Source organism: Pleurodeles waltl, chromosome 5, assembly GCF_031143425.1.
Source record: "Pleurodeles waltl isolate 20211129_DDA chromosome 5, aPleWal1.hap1.20221129, whole genome shotgun sequence".
NCBI lineage: Eukaryota > Metazoa > Chordata > Amphibia > Caudata > Salamandridae > Pleurodeles > Pleurodeles waltl.
Window position 1 is genome coordinate 703882164 of NC_090444.1, and position 25831 is coordinate 703907994.

At 43.8% G+C, this 25831-nt stretch overlaps 1 protein-coding gene across 3 annotated transcripts in view; it reads right to left on the reverse strand.

The window, feature by feature from the left end:
• The window catches only part of PEX7 (peroxisomal biogenesis factor 7), a 915648-nt gene that overhangs the window by 716711 nt on the left and 173106 nt on the right, over positions 1-25831 (reverse strand). For all 3 annotated transcript variants that reach the window (XM_069234650.1, XM_069234651.1, XM_069234649.1), the window contains exons 4-5: positions 25704-25781; positions 9615-9723 (exon numbers count right to left, since the gene is read on the reverse strand). In XM_069234650.1, coding sequence (XP_069090751.1) covers positions 9615-9723; positions 25704-25781 — 187 coding nt within the window. The remainder of the gene's footprint in view (positions 1-9614; positions 9724-25703; positions 25782-25831) is intronic.

Below are 25831 nucleotides of genomic sequence, written 5' to 3' on the forward strand. Positions count from 1 at the left end.
TGAAGAAGTTTTAATGAGTCAACATAGGACTAACTTGTAAAGCAGCCTTGGGTGAAACATGGAAGCTTGTGAGTGACACGATGTATACGTCAGGTGAAGTTTGTAGGGGCATAGGTAGATTGCCATTCGTTGGTAGGACGTCGAAGGACAAGACATTTGTGTGCACCCATGGGGAGGAAATTGAGGAGCAGCTATGAGTGTGGGCAGTACAGTGACATGGAAGGCTAAGGAGGGAGGCTATGACTTCTGTGTTCTCCCGGCTGCTGCCTCGAGTAGGGATTGCAGTACCATGCGGTAAAGCTGGCTACACATAAGTGACCTAATGTAATTGAATCAAGGGTCAAGACTAAGCTTGGGTCAGCCTAGTGAGACAGACCAGAGCAGACAAGACCAAGTGCTTAAATGTCACCAATGACTGGATTCCGGACAAAAAGGCTTATGTTTCCTTAAGCGAAAAATTATGCTTAAGTCCATTTACACTTTGTAGCTTGGTTTGTATCTCCAATGGAAATGTTTTTCCGCACAACACCCTCAAGTATACATAAAATTGGAACAAATATCCTTCTGTGAGCCTGAGTCATTTATAAAAATATAATCGGATCAACAGAGCCTAAACTACGTCAAAATAAAGAGTCCTTACAAAAAGTGTCACTAATAACTCCCATTCAGAAAAAGTCCCTAAAATGGATGTCCACAAGTGACGGACAAGTCAATGCACAGCTCCAGGCGTGGTGCTGTAATGCTAGCGTGTGCGCAGCATCACTTACAACTGATCACGCTTTACTCCTACAGTCAAAACAGTCAGCCACAAGTGAGCACATAAAACCGGGCTGCGGCACACAGGCCTGAATACTATGTATACAGTAGATGCAGGTCTAGTCCCCTGGTTCTTGAGGTCAGCACGAGCCATAGAGAAGGCAAAACAAATCACACCAAGGAAGGCTCTGAAGCAAAGCATTTCTAGTAAGTTCAGGAATATTGTATTGTGTTGCACTTTCTTTTGACATTGAGATTACTACACACGGCGAGTACTCAGTGACAAAGAGTTGATTTTTCCCTTTCCTCTTCCATTGACTGGCTTATTTAGGGATACTGAAAAGATATCATGTGGAAGAATTGAAGAGATGTAAAATACCTAAAGTGGGGTTGACAATAGTTAACAAGAAGGGTGGACATGTTGATATGGTCAAAAGGCATTATGTGGACTACTGTTTGTTCTGTACTACATTGTCTTGACCAATAAAAAGTGCAAAAAAAAAAAAGAAAAGAAAAAGAAGGAAAAAATGTGTTCGGCATGATGCCACATAATTTTTAATGTTTGCAAATTTCCCCTTAGCGTTGCAACCATAAAACAAGTGTGGGGCTGACCTGAAGGACGATCTTTCAGAAGTGTACCCATCACCGTTTCTTCTTTTGACCATATGCTATCGTACATATGTTTTTGCCTGTCACCTCTACACCATCTCCACAAAATTTTCAAAGGTACCAAGCATTTATTCTGACCTTCTCAATATATCTACTGTGTTTTACGTTTTGAATACAGTTTACAAAACTTTGAGCTAAGATTCTGTTGGCAAAGTGGACAACCTTTGTGGACCCACAAGGCAATGGTTCTGATAACAGCAAAACGACTCCGCTTCTCAACCCCCCAAGGATAGAAAAAAATGACCATCGCTGACACTCGAAGCAAGCTACAAACCTAAGGCAGTAAACAATAACTAAATGCTAAATTCTTTTTACTCTTATTCTTATCTTTATTGCATGCCTCCGCTCGCTGAATCTCACACCATACAAAAAAATCTATGTGTATCATAAGCAACTTCTCTTTCTGCTATACAGATAACTTCAAACTTTCGTCAATTTTCGGGAGCCTTTGTTTACTTGACTGGGTGTATTATTTGTTGAAGAAGCCCTGCACATTATTAGTCCTGAAATGAACTGGTATGTTTTATTTCTTTTTTCATATTTATAAAAAAGTTATTTATATTTATATTGAGAATAGAATTAATTTTGTAAGCAGAACTCATTGTAGATCTAAATCCTAAATACAACATTATAAACGTAATCATTCTATCTATTGCACCTTACCATTTTAGGACTACGTAGGTAAAATCGTTAATCTAATTTTTGAACTTTCACCCAGTTAATTATTTTCTGAAATAACATCGCTTTTTCCAGTCATCATGAAATATTTTTTTTAGCTCTAGCGAGAGTGTAATTCTAATACATTTAATAAATTCAACATTTGTGAACCAAACACCCGTATAAAATAAGAAGGGACAAAAAATGCGATTTCAGAGATTTTTAGGGCCTTATTTAGAGTTTGGTGGAGAAGAACATCTGTCAAAAAGTACCAAATGTGGGGAGGAGCCAGGATAATGGCATAGACAGAAACACAGCTCCTTGGTTCTGGGTGCCACAATTCCCAACGCCACTGAGACCTTTCTGTGGCCAGAAACCCGACCAACATAGGATTAGAGGGGAACAGGAAGCTGCCTAGGTCACTCAGGCCCCATATATTAGATAAAATACTCCTGCCGCATCCCCAACTGAAAGGTAGCGTTCTATGAAGGTGGACAAGGGCCTAAAACAAAGAGTGACAGCGGAGTCCACTGGAAGCGGTATACAGTGGGTGGGTGCAGGGAGGAAGAAGAGTTTGTATAGCCTCTGTCCTCCCCTCCGGAGAATGTGGTGCCCATAAAGGACTGCTGGGGATTCCTGACTCTGACACTGTTGCCTGGAGCAGAAGGCTTTGGACTGACCTGGCCCGGCAACAGAGAGAGCTGTCCCACTGGAGAAGGCCTGTGACCAAATGGACGCAGGCACAGCTTAGGCTACGGAGGCAGTGACTGGCACGGGTAGAAAGCTTGCCCTCCCCCAAATTGATTTATTTGTGTCCTGTAGAGGAATATTCATCTCCCTTTGGGGGAGAAGACTATGAGTGGTGCCAATGCTGACCCAAAGGAAGAAAATGAGCAGAGAACTGTGGCTCTCAAACACCCTAATAGCGTCAAACAATTTCAGAGTCTGAACATAAGGTGGTTTGTGGCAGATAAGGGGCCTCAAAGGAGTGCATGACATCTGGACTATTGTTTTTCCACCTACATCCCCTTGAAAAAGTGACTGTGAGTGACCCCTAACTTTGGGATCTAGCACCTTGGGAAAGTTCCCTGTAATGTGTGGAAGCCCACCACAGGAGCCAACTCAGATTAAGCACTGATTTAGAGTGGGGATGGTTTCATCTCTGGGCAGCTGAACTCTGTCTATGCTCCAACTGAGGACAGGTTACGACCTGTGGAGTGCTACTGGGAAACCCTGGAGGCTCTGGATTCCCCAGCCCCTCCTAAAAAAAAGTGTCTTCTGAGTGCACCCCTGGGCAGAGTAGTTGTTGCCCTGCTGATCTGAAATGTGATGCGCCCCTCGCTGAACCTGTTCTTTTTCCTGGCACACTGAAGCTTAACCACTTGCCCTAACAGCCAGATGATCCTTGTCAGGGAGAAGGAGGAGAATAGTGTCAAGGATATATGGATGAAAAATCAGGTCGAAACCCATCTTGGGTTGCTTGTTTTCCTGTTCAGAGAAGACCTTGCTTGGGAGGCTTGACTGTTATTATTGGAGCAGGGTCGAGGATGATTTGCAAACAGCTGGGTCTAATCTGGGTTGGCACTGGTAGGCAAAAGAACCATGGGTTGGAAAACTACCCTGAGCGATTGCCAGTGGTTAGACTTATTGCAAGCGTTTTACCATCACATTTTGTGTGTGAGATCAAATATTTTGCCCAATGTAGCAAAGTCCACAACATCAATGAAAAGAGTAGGCGGCAGTATTTATAAATTTGAAATTGGGTAATGCGCTCTTTAAAGAAGCAAGCGGCCACTAGAGATTTGACTCCTACGGAAAGTGTGTGAGAACTCATTTAGGCACCCGGAGAATGATTTTGGGTTTATACAAAACACTGCAGGAAGCCTCTTATGAAAATGTCTGGAATTCCATGAGTGACGGGCCCGAGATCTCAATAGAGACATTTCCAAAAAGGAGTGGAAGGGTGTGTGGGCAAATACTTAGAGGGCTCAATCAAGTGCCCCCCACCTGGAGTCAGCATGTAAGCTGCACTACTAATAGTATTTAACGCCTGCAATAATTTTATCCTAGTGTACCAGATGTTTTCTGGTGATGCAATCTAGAAAAGGGGTTACTTTAATGCACATCTGGTGGGGGTGTCGAGGCGTAACATAATTCTTGAAAGAAATTGTGAGACATATTAAGGAAGGTATGGAGACAGATAAAGCTTGTTGACCCCGGGAGTACTGTTGTTGAGCCACCAGGAGGAACATTTCAAACGCAGTAGATTTAGTCACATAACACTGCTATGGCACTTATTGGGATCAGCTGGAACCCTAATAGATATCAACTGGAAAAATACTGCTGTACTGAGTGCGAAGTAATGGCTTGGAAAATGATTGCCACTTTAAGCTCTTGAAAAACTGTCACATGATCTGAACTTTATGGAAAAGAAATTTGTACCCATATGGTTCCGCTGAGACGCTAAATCTAGAATGGACCACCGACATTTTACTCCACCTGAGCTTAGAGTACTGCAATCATTCATGTAATGCGACACTATGTATACCACAATCAACCCAGTCTGTGTACTCTTGGGGAAGACAGCCACCCATGAGTGGAGAAATATATATATGTGGGGGTTCAGAGGGAGTGGGGGAGGGAGTGTTTCTGCTGATGCTATCAGTTAATGTATGTTATTACCTGTTTTACTACCTTGCTGAAATACAAATCCAAATATTTAAGTAAAACTCAATGTGCCAGATGTTCCATCCACCCTATTTAGAGTCCCCCCTGACATCAATATGACCACTTTTTTTGGTGGCTATCCCACATCTACCAAAGACTCATTTTGGCCATTAGTCTGCTGTTTACCTCAATTCAACAGCAGTACTTAATTTGTAAAAAATTAAGTGCCATGGCAATTCTTGAGAAGCCACTGCAGCCTACACCACCCGTTGCCCCTGCCAGCACTGCCAATGACAGTACCAACACAACTAGAAAACACTGCATTCCTGCAGCTGTGGCAATTCAGACTATTCCAGGCCGACCAAAACTATAACAATGGTGTGAACGGCAGATATTATTAGTTTTTAATATATATTGACTTATTAAACACTGCTTCGGGCTCATCTCACAATTAGACAGACCGCACCACCATGTGGTGGACAGCCACTAAGGTGCTGGCAATTAAGTGTTGTGCGAAGCACCAGAAACCACTGGCTCAAATTAAGCACTGGCCTGCGAGAGTGATCTTATTTCTTCTTAAACAGTAATAACAGAATCAGTGAGCAGACAAGTAATCTCACAACTAGGTACCCTCTGCATTGTATCCTGGCCATCACATACAAAGTAAAAACACTGAAGATGCATATCCCTCTGCCGCATTATTGATCAAAAACAATGTAACAAAAAAAAAAAAAAAAACTGTCACCTCTTAGTATCACACATGTCATGATGCCCAACTTTAAACAATTATAGATTTGTGCAGAATCCACACGACGCCTTTCAGCAACAGCACAAGCTGTTGCGGTTGAAGACGCATATCCCTCTGCCGCATTATTGATCAAAAACAATGTAACAATAAAAAATAAAAAATAAAGCAGTCACCTATTAGTATCACACCTGGCATGATGCCAAACTTTAAACAATTATATATTTGTGCAGAATCCACACGACGCCTTTCAGCAACAGCACAAGCTGTTGCGGTTGATTCAATTTGGACAATACACAAGAAAGTACGGTAAACAGCTCTTCTGCTTTAAAAAGTGGCTTAGATAAAACATCCACCGCAGTAAGCCGAGATACCTGGATATGATACCAGACATTATGTAAGCGCAATTAAAAATCCAGGGATCTTGCCAAACCTTTCAGACAGCTGGCACTTGAACAAAAGCCGGAAGGCTTGTTCACTAATCTCATGCGCATGGACCAACATTAAGACATACAGATGGTAAATCGTCCAAAGCAAGTAAAAGACAGATCTTTAGTTGGTCTAAAAACAATGTATTTCCACTGACTTTTATCATAAGTTTAACTTCAGCAATTCCATACAATTCCTGCTAGCAGGAGGTCTCAGTGAATGGGATTGGGATAACAACTCTAGGGTATGCTTTCTCATTTAAAAGCACACACTAGAAAACAAGAACTCAGAGTCAGGGAAAGGGGGAATACAAACAGAATCGATTTCTTTCAAAACAATGTTTTAATATATAGGATGTCACAGAACCAACGAGATACGCATGTCATTATTCCAGCAAATAAACAGCACTCTGGCAGCAAACATGTGAGAGTCTTAGGCCAGAGAAAGAGACATAAACTTCCCACTGGAGAAGGGCAGATACACAAGTGTCAAAGACAGGAGAGAGTAAAACATTAAATTAGGCAGGCAAGTAGAATAACTTTTTTAGGTTCAGCTTAATGAGCGCTGCTTGCTATATTCAGTAAAGTCTTTGTAAATATAATAAGTGGAACCAGGGAGTGCTCTCTGAAAAAGTGTTGTTTATACAGTCCCCAGTTAGGAGTGTCATGGAGATATGGTATGTGGGTGCTTGTACGTGGATGTGCACGGAAGCTTTCAAATGTTCTGCTTTCTCTATATTTGTGTATGCATTTTATTCTACAGTTAAGAACCCTAAAGAGTGGTCCTACAAGAAGGCCTGGTAAGTGGTCCATACAAATGAGACATATACTGAAAGGTCTGGATATTTACAATATATTATGCGCACATTACTTAAGTTAAGTAAAAGGGATCTTGGTGATATGTTGTGTAGAAAAGTGTTGGGAAAGGTATTAAAGTACATGAAAATTCCAATTTAACAAGAGATGTGACAAGCAAGGACTTTTCGTGAAAATAAATTTTCCTCATGAAGAAAAAGGTTATATATTTGACTTACACAAGCAGATTTCAGGAGGACACATGTAGTGTTAGGGAAAACAGGGATATGACCAAAATGCATATGGGTATCATTCACTTATACATGTGAATTTTGGAATGGTGCAGGATACATACGTGTGTGTGTGTACATATATATAAATATATATATATATATATATACACACACACACACACACACACATATATATATATATTCACTACGCTAAAAAAACAAATGCTACAGGGACTTTATAATTAGGTTCACTTTTTACGTACACATAACCATAGAAATTCAGCTGTTATGCTTACAGTTATCCTCATGTTAAGAAACTATAACTTGTAGCCTAAAGTTATGTTATGGCACAAGTTATAGTTTCTTTAGATAAGTATAAAAACATGTTTAACTATAACTGCTGAAATTCTATGGTTTTGCGTGCATAAAACGTGTACCCACCAATAACGTTTGTTTTGTTCAGTGAATTCTATAGGTTTTTTAAACGTAATGTATAATTAATTACCCTATGTTAATACAATCATTGCTGCGCATTACCTTTAACAGTGCACAGTGGGGGTTGGCTGGAGAGCCTTGGCCAACCACCCCACTGGTAAACACCCAAGCCCATACTGCACATGGTGGAGTTTTGGTGTGTAAGTGGGTGCGTTTGTTTTCAAATGGGTTTCAGATCCATTGCAGATTTACACTGGGGGGTCACAATGAACTTCGTGGATCCACGAATCGGGCAAAAAAATAAAATGGGCAATTATTTGCACATTAGGGGTCCTCAGAGACTCCTGCATGTGCCTATAGGGTCAAGATACCTCTATCCTGACACCTTATGTGTTTTTACAAAATATGTTTGCCCTACTCCAGGATAAGTGGCAAAGAAAATGGCAGCCGCAACTTTCCCGGCAGGGTGTGTCCAGCCAATCATGGCCTTGCTTTTCCCCGAAATCTGCCGATCCACCGTGGGTGATCTGCAAAGGATCCGCATCCCTAGATATCTATGTATCTTTTTCCTTTAATAACTCCAAAGCTCCAGAACAGATTTACACCAAATTACAAAAGAGATCTTTCTGGACCAAGATCTAGCTTTCTGCCAAATTTGGTGTAATTCCATTCAGCAGTTCGGGCTGCAGTCATGTTCAAATTCTCTATGGGAAATTGCATGGGGAAAGGACCACTCCTTTTTCTCTGCCCTCGCCTAACGAATCACCCTGAAACTTTCCACACAACAGCTGAAGTAATTAGTGTATGAGTTCTGTAAATGTCATCAAGATTCATCAAATGGCACCATAGTTATTGGCAAAACAAGAAACACTTTGCCTGAGAGAAATAGGTTCTAACTATAACTACCTTGTTAATAACTTTGGTGCCATTTGACACATCTTCACAAAATGTTCCAAAAAAGTTCATTTAACTCAGCTCCCCACTGGAATGTTTTGGGGTGATCCATCGAGCAGGGACCAAGAAAAAAGGGGGATCCCAAAGACAATTTTCCCCATGCCATTTCCAAACGGAAAATTAGAGAACAATATAGAAAAAAATGGCTGAAAGGAATTATACGAAATTTGGCAGAAAGCTAGCTATTTACTAAGAAAATGTGCTTTATGTGATTTGCTGTAATTCAGTTCAGCAGTTTTAGGGAAATTAGAGTTAAAAATTAACAGATATCTGTTGCTGCGGACTCATGTGAGAAAATATTACAAAAAGTTAATTCTGATTGGTCGTGCACGCGGAGTGCCACGGGACCAAGCAATGGTAGTTGCAACATGGAGAAAAATGCTGAGGTCGCCTTTACCGGACTTGGGGCCAAATGTACCAAAGGATTTTAGCCATTCTGTGTCTATGGGAAAAAGCTTTCGTACATATGGCCCTTGGGTACTCGATCCCTATATCCTGAAAGTATTTTTATAAACATAAGGGAGCAAGTAAGGATACCCTGACGTCCATTGGAGTCCCAGAGTGGAAACCATCCACCCCCGAGGGAGCAAACAACAAAAACTGGTGAGATATCAAGCAGTCCCACACGACCCAGCTCGGCCTGTGTTGTTTCCCATGGGCCTCCTCCATGAGTCCTCGAGAGTACTTGGTGAACATAAAAAAAAAAAAGAAATGCGGCCCGTCCCACGCCTCGCACTTCCAAAGGCCGTGCGCGGCAGAGGGGTGGCCAAATTCACTGAATATATTCACTGAAAAAACACATAAGTTAAAGTGAGGTCATAGTGAGGTATAGTAGTAAGATCTGGGCTTATGTTATAATGAAAAAAAACAGTAAGTCAATGTAAAACACATGGGTTAACGTGTTGTTATAGTTATATGTAGAATTAGAATAGGATCTAACGTTTAAAAAAAACGGAATAACACGAAAACTTGCCAGTTATAGTTTAGGGAACTTTCACAGTTCTACCTGACACACACGCACCTGACTGTCGACGCGCAGTTTCATCGGTTTAATAGCAGCAGGATAGAGTTTAGAACTCACATACTCAGTTTCGGTAAAACATCTTCAAGAGTAAATAATAATGTAAGAAAACAAACAAATCCCGTCTACAGCATGTCCGCCTAATAATGGTAAACGCATCGGACGCTGTATGACAGCGCCATCTAGTGGCCACAATGTATAACACACCTAAACTTCAAACTTAAAAGCGTGCTTTCTCAACAATCCATTCGTACCTGAAGCCGATGCAAAGCAACCTGGGATGTGTGGGGACCATACTGTGCTGTATATGACGCCTTGGTGGCCCTTAAAAGTGCACAACGAACGTGCAACTGCAGGATCCCACTGTAAAACAGAGATAAGTCCAAATTAATTTAATATATTTATTGTGATGAATTTCAGAAACAGAGGGAGATGGACAAATAGCTGAAAGGAAACAAACAGGTTGTGACAAAGAGGATAGTTTTGACTTTTGCATCATGAAAATCGTGCGTACATTGAGACGTAGCGGTGGGATAAATTACTAAAGCAGAGTGTGAAAGAAATGGAATAGGATGTTTTAACAGGACTGTACAGTTATGGCAAAAATAGAGGACTTCTACTAGAGAATAAGAAGCCTGCTTAGATCTTTGACAGATTTTTTTTTTTTTATTGTTTATATTCTACAACAATGCATGGCACCATCTCCCAGAACTATTGTCAAGACCTAAGTCATATGCACGGCTCCACCATGGTCCGATGCTGTGCACAGTTCGCCAGACATCTAGACTCGTGCATCTGGACCCCTGAAAGAATGACAAGAACCATGGCTCACCCGAAGACCCCGCTCCTTGAGTCAACTATACAACGCCAGAGACACCTGCTGCCCCCTAACCCCAATAAAGAACATGGTAGAAGTGTGAACTTTGCACCTGTAAGAACTGAGATAATACATTCAGTGCTTAGAGTTGCAGGGAGCTCAGTTGGGGCTTGGCGGCTTGACGTGTATTTCTACAGCATATGTTCGCCCCTAGCACCATATCTTGGAGCTCAACACCACATGTTTACTGTTATCCATCACGACGGCATTCATTTTATCAACCTCGGAAAGTTAAACGGTACCAGTTTCTGTAACAACGTTTTGTTTCCCAGACTGTGGTTTTGGGCCCAGTAGTGGGTGCTAGCTGAATTTTGGTGGATAAAGAAAGTCCTGGTGTGTGATTATATATATGTAGATATATATTTCTTATTAGTCCTGCTTGTGTACCAGTGCAAAGGGTACAATATCCCTTCATCCAGTTTTAAAACAAATCCTTGCAAGTAATCCCAAACAATCTCAGATGTACCGTCCCCTATTTGTTGCTGTTTTTTTGTTGTTTTTTTTACTTCACAAAGCCATTTCAACAAAAAATGTGGACAGTATACGTGAGCGCAGACACCCATATCACTTGGGTATGACTTTCACAATTAATTGAGAAATATGGGTGGGGCTTAACGGCCACTGTTGCTGACTGCATGGAATGCTGCATGGCACAGCATCATCTACTGGCCACTATCTGTAATACACTGACACACCGACAAGCCTTGGATGAAGTGTGTATGTGACCAGTGGTGCCTGCTTGGAACCCAGCAATTATTATTGTACCGTTTCAGGAACCTCACCTGTCAAGGGATCCTATTGAATGGTAGAGCATTGACTTTACCTTGAACCCCTTGTCTCAAGGCCCGAGACATCAAAGAAGCTTGTTCGCAGACGGGAAACATGCACATAAGGTGCTGGAGGCAGTATCAATCATGTACCTCGACATTAATGGCTTGTGTTCTGAAGCATCTTTGCCCAAGGACTTGAACACATGCCGGAAGAATTTTGAAAGGAGAGCTTTGAAAGGGCTGCCTATCTTCCACAACTGGAACCTCTAGCATGATGAAGGATAATACTACATTAACCTTCATCTGTCCAGAGAAGTAAATCAGATTTACAAAGCTTCCTCCCACTGCTTTGCGAGGACTTAGCCACCTAGTCCATGCCCAAGGATGGCACATTCCCCTTTAAAGAGGCCGCATTCACCTTCACCTACTGAGATGAATGCTTGCCAGGACAAAATATGGTCTCCATTACGACGTCATGTTTGTTTTTGAGATATTTGGAATGGATGGTTCAGTCGGCGGCTATTGTCAACTCTACTGCGCCCTTGGGAAAATTGTCTAGTATGTCTGGTGTTACTTTCATCACCTCTATTATCGAAGCCCTGTCTGTTTATAATGTGGAAAACATTTGGTCTGATCACAAGTCATTTACTGAGGGTGATAAGTACCATCCAGGATTGGTGAAACTGAATGGAGAAGCATTGAAAGGTCATAAACAGTCATGTGCACGCTATTCAGGTCAGTGCTCAGGGACCTCAAGAAGCTGCCTCAAACACGCTTAAACGAGAGGGCTTTGACCTTTTCAGCCCAAGGCCTGAGCAAGGCAAACAACACTGTTGGAGTTCAAAGAATCAACCATCTGCCTACCTGGTCGTTACAGTGAACCCCTAAATAAAACTGTAGCAGCATTTGGGGTTCGCAAAAGATGGACTGGTGAACGACTACAGTGCTTGATGCTTCAGGCCCAAAAGAGGTTGGAGATGCACTGATGCACTGCTTTGAAGTCTCCAAGATTTAAGGAATATTCACCACAAAGGCGTTAAAGATCTGTTGTGATTGACCAGGAGGTTGACCAAGAGGCCAGTACGAATGGAACACCTTAGCAGAGATGTCTACATGTGGAGATGGCGAAATATGTACCTTACACTTCTTTCTGTGGCCATGGCTACCGGTGATGCAACAGCAGCCTCAGAGGCGTAGGGAACAGGGCCACCTTTCACTTACTCTTGTAAATAATATCATTGCTTGATTGAGAGCAAAGCTGATGTAGTTGAGGGATTTTCTCCTTTTCAGCTATGGCCGTACCGAGCAGGACACAGGCTCAACGACCACCAAGGGTGAACACATAGGAGGGGTGAATCCCTTGTCCATGTGGGTTTTGGAGGCCTGGCACCGAGATGAGCTGTTTTGCTCCAGGGTCACCTCGGATTGAACAAAATGAAGCTGCTGCCATCTTGTCCACACTGTGACATGCGCTGGCAGGAAGACAAAGCCGTATGGTGCAGCAGTTTCTCCAAAGTGGAGGAATATTTATCCCTTTGGCTCAAACTGCCTGGATATGGCTAGAACTCATCTTTGGTCTTTTACTGTTCTCACCACTTCTGGGTGCCGCAGTATACGGCTAAGTGGGTAACCTCCACACTGAAGGGGGTAAGGGCATGAATATGGTGCTTTGGTAGCACAATGGTTTGCAAATTACTTTATACAGCTGCTGGTCGTCGAGGCTCTATACTGATACTTAATAGGTTATATTTAAAACACATCATGAATGTGGTATCACACAGGGAGCAGGGTGGACTGGACAGATGTTTCTGAAGCACGAATAAAAAACCTGTGTGGGTCATATGTAATGTCACTCAGAGTACATATCAAGTGTTTTCCACAAATCTCATGGAGACAGTTGCATAGTGTGAGCAGACCTGGACCACACAGGTGTTATAAACGAACAAAAAGAAACTGTGTTGGTCAGCTCAAATAACTACATGTGCCTCAACACGCATCTGTTGAATGAAAAGGTTGCAGTATCAGGTGCGCAGAATGGCATTGCAGAATTGGAATCTTGGAGTGTAAAAGAAGATCTGGTTACAGAACATACCCACGCAGGTCAAGGGTATATGGTCATGTACTGAATACACATACATGCCCAGTGCTGCCTATGCATAGGGTGTATGCTCATGTACTGGATACACATGCATGTCCAGTGATGCCTACGCATAGCGATGGGTATATGGCCAAATACTGGATACAAAACAGTGACTGCCTATGCATTCAGGAAAGGTATATAGTCATGTACTGGATAAACATACATGCCCAGTGACCGTCTATGCATAGATGAAGGGTATATGGTCATGTACTGAATACAAATACATGCCTAATGATCACCTATGCATAGGTGAAGGGTATATGCTCATGTACTGGATACACATACATGCCCAGTGACCGTCTATGCATGGATGAAGGGTATAAGGTCATGTACTGAATATAAATACATGCCTAATGATCACCTATGCATAGGTGAAGGGTATATGCTCATGTACTGTATACACATATATGCCCAGTAATTGCCTAAGCATAGGGAAAGGGTATTTGGCCATGTACTGGATACACATACATGCCCAGCGACTGCCTTTGCATAGTGGAAGGGTATATGGTCATATACTGTATACACATACTTGACCAGTGACTGCCTATGCATAGAGAAATTGTATTTGACCATGGACTAGATACACATACATGCCCATAGACTGCCTATGCATAACAGAAGGGTATATGGCCACGTACTTGATATACATACATGCCAAATGACCAACTATTTTTAGGGGGAGGGTATATGGTCGTGTAGTAGATACACATACGTGCTCACTGACTGCATATGGATACGGTATATGGTCAAGTACTGGAGACACATCCATACCCAGTGACTGCCTATGCATAAGGGAAAGCTGTATGGCCATGTACTGGATAACATTACAAAAGAGGCCCAGCTAAAAAAACTACCACAGGATGGATAGGAAAAAGGATTTTCCTGTTAGAAAAACCCTCACCAACCAGGGTTACCCCTTGGTGGCATGCTTCATCATTGGGTTTCTTCCCGTCTTGCTATGGAGCGGGGCATGCTACGACCCACGGGATACGTGGGAGCACTGATGTAGTTTCGTCAATGTGAATCACAGGAGGGATAGAAGTGGTGGGGTCTTGGGTGAGTTAAAAAATACCTGTCCCCTAGTAATTCCAATGATTTAATAGATCTCTTGGAGGCAGTATGATTAGAAAGGGGCTGCTGAAGTGGGGGACGTCATGTACCTGAATTCCTAGTCTACATGTTTTGGAGCCTTACCCCGAGGCTCCTCTTCACGACCAAGGTCGACTCCCTGGTGCCACTTCTTGTTTGACTACCTCTAATGAAAGCATAAAAAATACATGCTCTGTGATATGGTGCAATTCACCTTACTAGTGTGGTGTCATAAGATGATACCTGTTGTTCATGGTGTCCGTCATCGATACCTGTGGAAATACAAGAGAGGCATAGTTATCATAGCCCCAATTGTTATAGGCCGCTATATATGTTGTTTGTGGGTGTGGTGCCGCCTATTTGCAAACTGCGCCCCACTCATGGGAAGCGGCACTCGTGAATATCAGGACTGAGAGACTAAAGTACTCTCACATTCAACAGTACATGACATACTACATTTAAAACTCTTAAGCATGTAAACACATGAAACACACCAAAACAGCACACACGTGGTGCATGCGTAACATATTATGATATAGTATTTGGATTCTCATATCATAGCTCCTCCTGGAGGGATGTGTGCTTGCAGTCACACTCTAAAGATTTGGCAAAGTTTTAGAATCAATTCATCTTAGCGTATCTGTAGCGCCATGTCAACAATGTTCAAAAGGCACTTAATTCCTCAAAGAGACACTCCCGCTCTGTACCTAATGTTCACCTCCCCTGGGTCTGAAACTTGAATGCTCACATGGGAGACGATTTTAAATGTGAAGCAGCTCTTGCATCTCGGCATGCTACAGCGTGCAGCACTAGACCGCTAACTTCCCCAAGATGACGGCCTCCCGTGGAACGAAGGGGGGTACACGAGGACACTAAAAGTAGGTATCCCTTGTGGGTGCATGTAATTGCACAGAGGTCATTGGGGCTTCATGAGCTTACAGAGGCAGAACTGGGGATTCCCATATCGTTTTGATAACTATTTGGGAGTTTCTTTCTTGTGTTTAATAAAGGGTTACTCGTTCCCTTCTTACTGTGATGGTGACGTATATGTGAGTGGCTAATATTTGTTGTTGAGGGTTTGATCTTTGTGACACTATGGAATGTAAAGGAATGAGATGGACATAGGGCCTTCTGCGCTGCTGAGGTGTACCATTCATTTCAGGAGATGTATATCCCACTAATGATTAATGCGATGTTAATACTTTGTCAGCTTGTTCCAAGGTATGTTCTCATTGAGGCCAAATTGGTGTGTGTGCAATTTAGAAACCCATCATTGTTCTTTTTCAAACAGTAGTCTCTTTATGGTGTTCTATGATAACCCACTGGTAATCCTCTACTATGTGTGCATTCTCTTTGAAATGGGTGGACATTTTAGTCGTAGCCCGTCCACATCTCAGGTTACTATGGTGTTCGCAGATGTGAGTCTTAACCTTGCGGGTGGTCATCCCCACATAATGTAGGTTGCATGGACAAGTGATCATGTATATTGCTCGGTGAGTGTTACAATTGGAAAAGTCTCTAATGTCCCATGTTGTACTGTCGTTAAAGGTGACCTGTTTAGTGACCTTTGTTAGATGGCCCACACTACAGTTCCCACAGGGATAATGTCCATTGGGTAGTGGTAGGTAGTTGATAGCTTCTGGTTTACTACGAAGATGCCGTGGGCGGGTGTGTACAAGCATGTCTCTAAGACTCTTTCCCTGTTTATGTGAAAACATGGGTTTGGGAATATTTAATGAAGCACAATTGGGTGACACACGTAACTACGAAAACCTCAGGGAGGACCCTACTGATTTCCTAAAAACGAAGATCCATAGCATGGTGGAGCAAGCTTTAGCGCACAACTGGATTTCCCAGAAAGAAGGAGCAAGGAACATTTGGTCTTCCTGGATTTAAACATTATAGCCACCAATGGTGCTCTCAAAACAAGCACCCATGAAAAACCAACAGTCAAAAACTGTTTACTCCTGTTTGATAGTGCTCACCCCCACCATTTGAGAGAGAACCTACCATTTGGACAATTTTTCAGATTGAGAAGGAATTGCTCAGCGATATTAGATTACAAAAACCAAGCCCAGAGTCTAGCATCTAAACTGGAGGATAGGAAATACCCCCCAAGAATAATTAAACGAGCCATGAAGTGAGCTCGCAATAAGAAAGAAGCCCTTCTGAACACCCCTCCCCAAAAAGAGAAGGAGGAAAGACCGATATGTATCACAACATTTAACACAGCCTCCAATCAAGTAAGCAAGATCATCAACAAACAATGGGGCATCCTCAATAGTGGCTCATTAAATATTCCCAAACCCATGTTTTCACACAAACGGGGAAAGAGTCTTAGGGACATGCTTGTACACACCCGCCCACACCACCTTCGTAGTAAACCAGAAGATATCAACGACCTACCACTACCCAATGGAAATTATCCATGTGGGAACTGTAGTGTGTTCCATCTAACAAAGTTCACTAAACAGGTCACCTTTAACGACAGTACAACATGGGACATTAGAGACTTCTCCAACTGTAACACTCAGCGAGCAGTATCCATGATCACTTGTCCATGCAACCTACATTATGTGGGGATCACCACCCGCAAGGTTAAGACTCGCATCTGCGAACACGGAAGTAACCTGAGATGTGGACGGGATACGACTATAATGTCCACCCATTTCAGAGAGAAAGAACACACACTGCAGGATTACCAGTGGGTTATCCTAGAACACCATAAAGAGACTACTGTTCGAAAAAGAACAACAATGGGTTTATAAATTGCGCTCACACCAATTTGGCCTCAATGAGAATATACCTTGGAGCCAGCTGACAAAGTATTAACATCTCATTAATCATTAGTGAGATATACATCTCCTGAAATGAATGGTACACCTCAGCAGCGCAGATGATCTTATGTTCATCTCATTCCTTTACATTCCATAGTGTCACAAAGAGCAAACCCTCAACAATAAATGTTAGCCTCTCACATATATGCCACCATCACAATAAGAAGGGAACGAGTAACCCTTTATTGAACACAAGAAAGAAACTCCCAAACAATTATCAAAGTGATATTGGAATCCCCAGTTCTGCCTCTGTAAGCCCATGAAGCCCCAATGACCTCTGTGCAATTACATGCACCCACAAGGGATACCTACTTTTAGGGTCCTCGCAGACCCCCCTTCGTTCCACAGGAGGCCGCCATCTTGGGGAACTTAGCGGTCTAGTGCTGCACGCTTTAGCATGCCGAGATGCAAGCGCTGCTGCACATTTAAACTCGTCTCCCATGTGAGCAATCATGTTTCAGACCCCAGGGAGGTGAGTATTAGGTACAGAGCGGGAGTTTCGCTTTGAGGAAGTAAGTGCCTTTTGAACATTGTTTACATGGCACTACAGATACAGTAAGATGAATTGATTCTAAACTTTGCCAAATCTTTAGAGCGTGACTACAAGCACACCTCCCTCCCGGAGGAGCTATGATACACTACCGAGTAGGTTACGCATGCACTACGTGTGTGCTGTTTGGTGTGTTTCACGTGTTTACATGTTTAAAAGTTTTAAATGTAGTATGTCTTGTACTGTTGGTTGTGAGAGTACTTCAGTCTCTCAGTCCTGATTTCACGAGTGCCGTTTCCCACAAGTGGGGTGCAGTTTGCAAATAGGTGGCACCACACCCACAAACAACATATATAGCAGCCCATTACAAATGGGGGCTATGATAACTATGCCTCTCCTGTATTTCCACAGGTATCAATGACGGACACCATGAACGATAGGTATCATCTTATTACACCACATTAGTAAGGTGAATTGCACCATATCACAGAGCGTGTATTATTTATGCTTTCATTAGAGGTAGTCAAACAAGGAGTGGCACCAGGGAGTCCACCTTGGTCGTGAAGAGGAGCCTAGGGGTAAGGCTCCAAAACATGTAGACTAGGAAGTCAGGTACATTACATCCCCCTCTTCCGCAGCCCCTTTTCAATCATACCACCTCCAAGAGATCTATTAAATCATTGGAATTACTAGGAGACAGGTATTTTTAATTCACCAAAGACCCCACCACACCTATCCCTCCTGTGATTGACATTGACAAGACTACATCAGTGCTCCCACGTATCCCGTAGGTCGTAGCACGCCCGCTCTGTAGCGGAACGGGAAGAAACCCAATGATGAAGCATGCCACCAAGGGGTAACCCTGGTGGGTAGGGGGTTTTCTAACAGGAAAATCCTTTTTCCTATCCATCCTGTGGTAGTTCTTTTAACTGGGCCTCTTTTGTAATATTATATGGGCTATAAGAGGAGGACAGACCCAGCCCGACAACCTCCTTCTCCCTCTTTGTTTTTGCATGTACTCGATACACATAGATGCTCAGTGACTGCTTATGCATAGGGGTAGGCTGTTTGGTCATGTATTGGATACAATACATGCCCAGTGACTGCCTTTGCATAGTGGAAGGGTATGTGACCATGTACTGGGTACACATACATGCCCAGTAACTAACTGCCTATGCATAGTGGAAGGGTATACAGACATGTATTAGATACACATACACACCAAGTGACTGCCTATGCATAGGGGAAGGGTATATGGCCATGTACTGGCTACACATACATGTCAAATGACCACCAATGCATTGGGGTTGAGTATATGGCCATGTACTGGATACACATATATGCACAGTGATCGCCTTCACATAGGAGAAGGGTATATGGCCACGTAGTGGCTACATATACATGCCTAGTAACTACCTATGCATATGAGAAGTGTTTATGGCCATGCACTGGAACCACATACATGCCCAGTGACTACCTATGCATAGGGTATATGGTTAAGTACTGGAAACACATACATGCCCACTGACTGCCTATGCATAGGCGAAAAGTGTATGACCATGTACTGGATGCATATACATGCTCAGTGACTGCCTATGCATAGGGGTAAGGGTGTATGCCCATGTATTAGATACACATACATGCCCAGTGACAGCCTATGCATAGGGGTAGGGTATATGGCCATGTTCTTGATACACATACATGCTTAATGACTGCCTATGCATAGGGAATGATATATGGTCATCTACTGGATACACATACATGACCAGTGACCTTCTATAGATATGTGTTGGGTTGAGTATATGGCCATGCACGGGATAAACATACATGCCCAGTGACTGCCTATGCATAGGGTATATGGTCATGGACTGAATACACATAAATGCCCATTAAGTGTCTATGCATACGGGAAAGGTATATGGGCATGTACTGGATACACATACATCCCATTGACTACCTATGCAGGGGGAGGGGTAAATGGCCATATACTGGGTACACATATAAGCCCAGTGATTGCTTATGCGTATGGGAAGGATATATGGCCATGTACTGGATACAAAAACATGTCCAGTGACTGCCTATGCATAGGGTATATGATCATGGACTGGATACATATACATATCGTTTGAATGTCTATGCATAGGGGAAACATATTTAGCCATGTACTGGATAAACATACATGCCCATTGTTTACCTACGCAGAGGGGAAGGGTAAATGTCTATATACTGGATACACATATAAGCCCAGTGACTGCCTTTGCATAGTGGAAGGGTATATGGCCATGTACTTGAGACACATACATGCCCAGAGACTGCCTATGCATTGAGAAAGGGTATATGGCCATGTACTGGATACACATACATGCCCAGTGTCCACCTATGCAGAGGGGAAGGGTAAATGGCCATTTACTGGATACACATACATGCCCAGTGACCCCCTAGACATAGGGGAATTGTGTATGGCCATGTAGTGGATACATTTCCAGTGACTACCTATGCATACAGAAAGTGTATATGGCATGTACTGGAAACACATCCATGCCCAGTGACTGCCTATGCATAGGGTGTATATATAGTTAAACCCAAGAGACACATACAGGCCCAGTGACTGCCTATGCATAGGGGAAAGATGTATGGCCATATACTGGATGCACATGCATGCTCAGTGACTGCCTATGCATAGGGGTAAGGGTGTATGACCATGTATTGGATACACATACATGCCCAGTGACCACCTATGCATAGGGGTAGGGTATACGGCCATGTACTGAATATACATACATGTCTAGTGACTGCCTATGCATAAGGGAAGGGTATATGGTCATGTACTGGATACAAATACATGCCAAGTGTCAGTCTATGCATATGGATTGTGAATATGGGCATGCACTGAATACATATAAATGCCCAGTGACTGCCTATGCATAAGGGAAGGGCATATGTTCACGTACAGGAAAAACATACATGCTCAGTTACTGTCTATGCATAGGGTATATGGTTAAGTACTGAAGACAGATACATGCCCAGTGACTGCCTGTGCATAGGGGAAATGTTTATGGCGATGTACTGGAAGCACATACATGCCCAGTGACTGCCTGTGCATAGGGGTAAGGGTATATGGCCTAGTATTGGATACATTCTCATGCCCAGTGACCGCCTATGCATAGGGGTAGGGTATATGGCCACGTATTGGATACACAGAAATGCCTTGTCACTGTCTATGCATAAGGGAAGGGTATATGGTAATGTACTGGATATACATACATGCCCAGTGACCACCTATGCATATCGGTTGGAATGGGTATATGGCCATGTACTGGCTACACATACATGTCCAGTGACTGCCTTAACATTGGGTATATGGTCATGGACTGGATACACACAGATGTTCATTAAATGTCAATGCATGGAAGGAAAGGTGTATGGCCATGTACTGGATACACATACATGCCTGGTGACTGCATAAGCAGAGAAGAAGGGTATATGGCCGTATAGTGTTTACACATATAAGCCCAGTCACTGACTATGCATAGTGGAAGGATGTATGGTCATGTACTGGATAAACATGCACGCACAGTGACTGCCTACACACAGGGTGTATGGCCATGTACTGGATACACATGCATGCCCAGTGACTGCCTATGCATAGTAAAAGGGCATATGACCATGTACGAGATACACCTACATGCCAAGTGACTGCCTAAGCATAGGCGAAGGGGTTATGGCCATGTACTGGATACACATACATGCCCAGTGGCTGCATATGCATTGGGGAAGGGTATATGGCCATGTACGGAATACATATACATGCCAAATGACCACCTGTTCTTTGGGGAATGGTATATGGCCATGTAGTGCATACACACACGTGCCCAGTGACTGCCTATGCATACAGGAAGTGTATATGGTCATGTACCTGATACACATACATGCCCGGTGACTACCTATGCATAGGGTGTATAGTCAAGTACTGGAGATACATACATACCCAGTGACTGCCTATACATATGAGAACGGAGTATGGCCATGTACTGGATACACATACATGCTCAGTGACTGCCTAGACATAGGGGAAGGGTATATGGCCACGTAATTGATACATATGCATGCCCAGTGACTACCTATGAATACGGGAAGTGTATATGGCCATGTGCTGGAAACACATACATGCCCAGTGACTGCCTATGCAGAGGGTATATGGTATATGGCCATGTACTGGAAACACATACATGCCCAGTGACTGTCTATGCATAGGGTATATGGTTAAGTACTGGAGGCACACACATGCCCACTGGCTGCCTATGCATAGGGGAAAGGTGTATGGCCATGTACTGGATGCACATACATGCTCAGTGACTGCGTATTGAGAGGGGTAATTGTGTATGGGATTGTATTAGATACACTTACATGTCCAGTGAGCACCTATGCATAAAGGTAGGGCATATGGCCATGTACTGGATACACATACATGCCTAGTGACTGGCTATGCATAAGGGAAGGCTATATGGTCATCTACTGGATACACATACATGTCCAGTGACCGTTTATGCATATGGTTAGGGTTGGGTATATGGCCATGTACTGGATAGACATGCATGCCCAGTGACCGCCTATGAATAGGGTATATGGTCAAGTACTGGAGACACATTACCCAGTAACTGCCTATGCATAGGAGAAAGCTGTATGGCCATGTACTTGATACACATACAAGCTCAGTGACTGCCCATGCATAAGGGAAGGGTATATGGCCATGTACTGGATACAAATACATGCCCAGCCAGTGACTGTCTATGCATAGGGCATATGGTTAAGTACTGGAGAAACATACATACCCAATGACTGCCTATGCATAGAGCAAAGGTTGTATGGTCATTTACTGGATGCACATGCATGCCCAGTGACTGCCTATGCATGGGGTAAGGGTGTATGGCCATGTATTGGATACACATACATGCCCAGTGACCGTCCATGCATATGGGTTGGGTATATGGCCATGTACTGGATACACATACACGCCCAGTGACCGCCTTTGCATAGGGTATATTGTCATGCACTGGATACACATACATATCCACAGAATGTCTATGCGTAGGTGAAAAGTGTATGGCCATGTCCTGGATACACACACATTCCCAGTGACTGCCTATGCAGAGGGGAAGGATATATGGCCACATACTGGATACAGATACATGCCCAATAATTGCCTATGCACAAGGGTAGGGTATATGGCTATGTTCTGGATACACATACATGCCTAGTGACTGCCTATGCATAGGGAAAAGGTATGTGGTCATGTACTGGATACAAACACTTGCCCAGTGACCATCTATGCTTAGGGGTAGGGTATATGGTCATGGACTGGATACACATACACGCCCAGTGACAGCCTATGGATAGGGTGTATGGTCATGCACTAAACGTGAATTTCCACCTCAAGGACCTCAACGACCAAAACACCACTTCCCTACTCGTCAATCTTGCCACCCTCAGCCTCGGACAACTGATCACTGTGCCCACGCATGCTGCAGGACACACAATAGACCCAATTTTTACCTCACGCAACTGGTTCACCCTCAAGAATATCTCCACCCCAGACTGGACTGACCATCACTGCCTACACTTTGCCAACACTGCACCTAACAGCCGCCTCTGCGTCCCCAGGGCTCCCACAGGAAATAGAACGAAATCACTGATGAGCAACTCACCACGACCCTTGCCAAATCACCCCCACCAACGAGGCGGCAACGCAGGACGCAACCTCAACTCCTGGATCAAAGAATGAGCCAACTCCTTAGCCCCTCTCCGATCAACTTCGGTCAAGTACATCCAAAGAAAAAAAGCCAGCTGGTTCACCACCAAACTCCAAGAATCCAAACGCACCTGCAGGCACCTAGAGAAGAAATGGAGAAACAGCAAAACCAGGTAAGACCTCGCCTCCTTCCGAGCCGCCATTGCCACCCATCACCAAAGCATCAAGAACGCAAAAAAAGCCACACTCTGTTAATGCATCAACACCTCCCCGCACAACACAAGAGAACTCTTCACGGTAATCAACAAATTCACCAATCCTGCCTACAAAGCCACCAAAATACCCCTGTCACAAGACCTCTGTGACAAATTGGCCACTTTCTTCCACCGCAAGATTAAGGACATCTATGACAGCTTTCTCCTGCAGAACCCACCCAGCATCTGAACGTATGACTGACCCAGCCCCAGAGAACCCACCCAAACCGTCCATAGCTGGTCCACTCTCACCACAGAAGAGAGTGAAATCCTCATAAACAGAACTCACTCTGGAGCTCCCACAAACTCCTGTCCTCACTACATTTACAACAGAGCCAGTGCATCCATTGCCACCGAAATCCACAAGACACTGAACTGCTCCATCAAAACAGCCACCTTCCGAAGATTAGAAACACAACAAAGGTTGCCCCCTCCTGAAGAAACCCACAGCCGACTCCTCAGAGCTCAAGAATTTCTGTCCCATTTCACTGCTACCTTACCCAGCCAGAGTCCTGGAAAAAAACATAAATTCACAAAAGCGACAATTCCTCGAGGACAACAACTCTCTGGATACCCCTCAGTCTAGCTTCCGCAGCAACCACAGCACGGAGACAGCTCTTCTTGCAGCCACCGATGACATCTGCACACTCCTCGACCGCGGCCACATCGCATCACTCATACTCCTCGACCTCACAGCAGCCTTTGACACACTCTCCCATAGAAACTTATGCACCAGACTCCACGACTTAGGAATCCGCAGAAAAGCCCTGCAATGGATCCACTCCTTTCCACTGGAAGAACACAGAGAGTCAGGCTCGTACTCTTCATATGCAAACCAACAGAAGTGAGCTGCAGAGTCCTTCAGGGATCCTCCCTGAGCCTAACACTCTTCAACATCTACATGGCCCCGCTTGCAGTCATCTTCAGAAAGCACAGAATGAATATTGTGTCATACGCCGATGACACACAACTCATCATATCCCTCACTGAAGACCCGGACAAAGCTAAGAGGAACTTTCACACCAGAATGGAAGCTGTCGCCGCCTGGATGAGAGAGAGCTGTCTCAAGCTCAACTCAGACAAGGCTGAGCTCATCATCTTCGGAAACTCCACTTCAGCCTGGGCCGACTCCTGGTGGCCCACACTGCTCAGCGCACTGCCTACTCCGACTGACCACTGCTGCAACCTATGAATCATTCTCAACTCTTCCCTATCAATGACCCGACAGGTAAACGCAGTCACCTCTTACTGCTGGCACACCCTCCACCAACTCCGTAATTTCTTCAAATGGATCCCAGTCGACTGCTGCAAGATAATCACCCTCGCCCTAGTCACAAGGAAGCTCGACTACAGCAACGCACTCTACGCTGGCACCACAGCAAAGAACATCAGGAAACTACAACTCATCCAAAACATTGCCGCCAGGCTGGTCCTGAACCACCTATGCCAGGCACACGTCTCCCTGAAGATCCCTGATTGGCTCCCAGTGGAGAAGCAAATCAACTTCAGACAACTCACCCACACCTACAAGGCCCTTCACAAGATTGGACGAGCCTACCAGAACCATCGCATCTCATTCCATAACCCCATCAGACCCCTCCGTTCCACCCAGCAGGCGTTAGCCACCATCCCACACACCGGGAAAACCACCGCTGGAGGAAGATCTTTCACCTACCTCGTAGCTAAGAGCTGGAACAGCCTGCCCACACACCTCAGGCCAAGCCCATCACTCACCATCTTCAGGAAGAACCTCAAGACATGGCTCTTCAAATGAGGCCCAGACCCACCACAAGCACCTTGAAACACTTGCGGGTGAGTAGTTGCACTTTATAAAAACTGAGTGGATGCCTATGCATAGAAGAAGGGTATATGTCCATGTACTGGACACACATACATGCCCAGTGACTGCCTATGCATAGCTTTCAAGACGTTTAGGAAAAGGGTGTTGAAAAATGTTTTCAATTCTCAAACTTTTGTTAGGAATACCCAAAATAGAAAGTTAGGTGTTAATACGTCTATTTTCATATAGCCACCCACAGTGACAATGCCTGTCAGAAGCAGAACAGATTAGAAGATGTGACTTCCACAATAACATTATACTAGTGTAAATTTATAAATATTTCGAAAATGAGCTTACCACTTTGGCTGTATGATCCCAAGAGCCAGAAACAACCAACTGCTCCCCTCTTGTTAGGCTCCAATCCACACTGTAAACCTAAACAAAAGAAAACTCAGCTTGGAAAAATATCGAGCAAAACATAATAT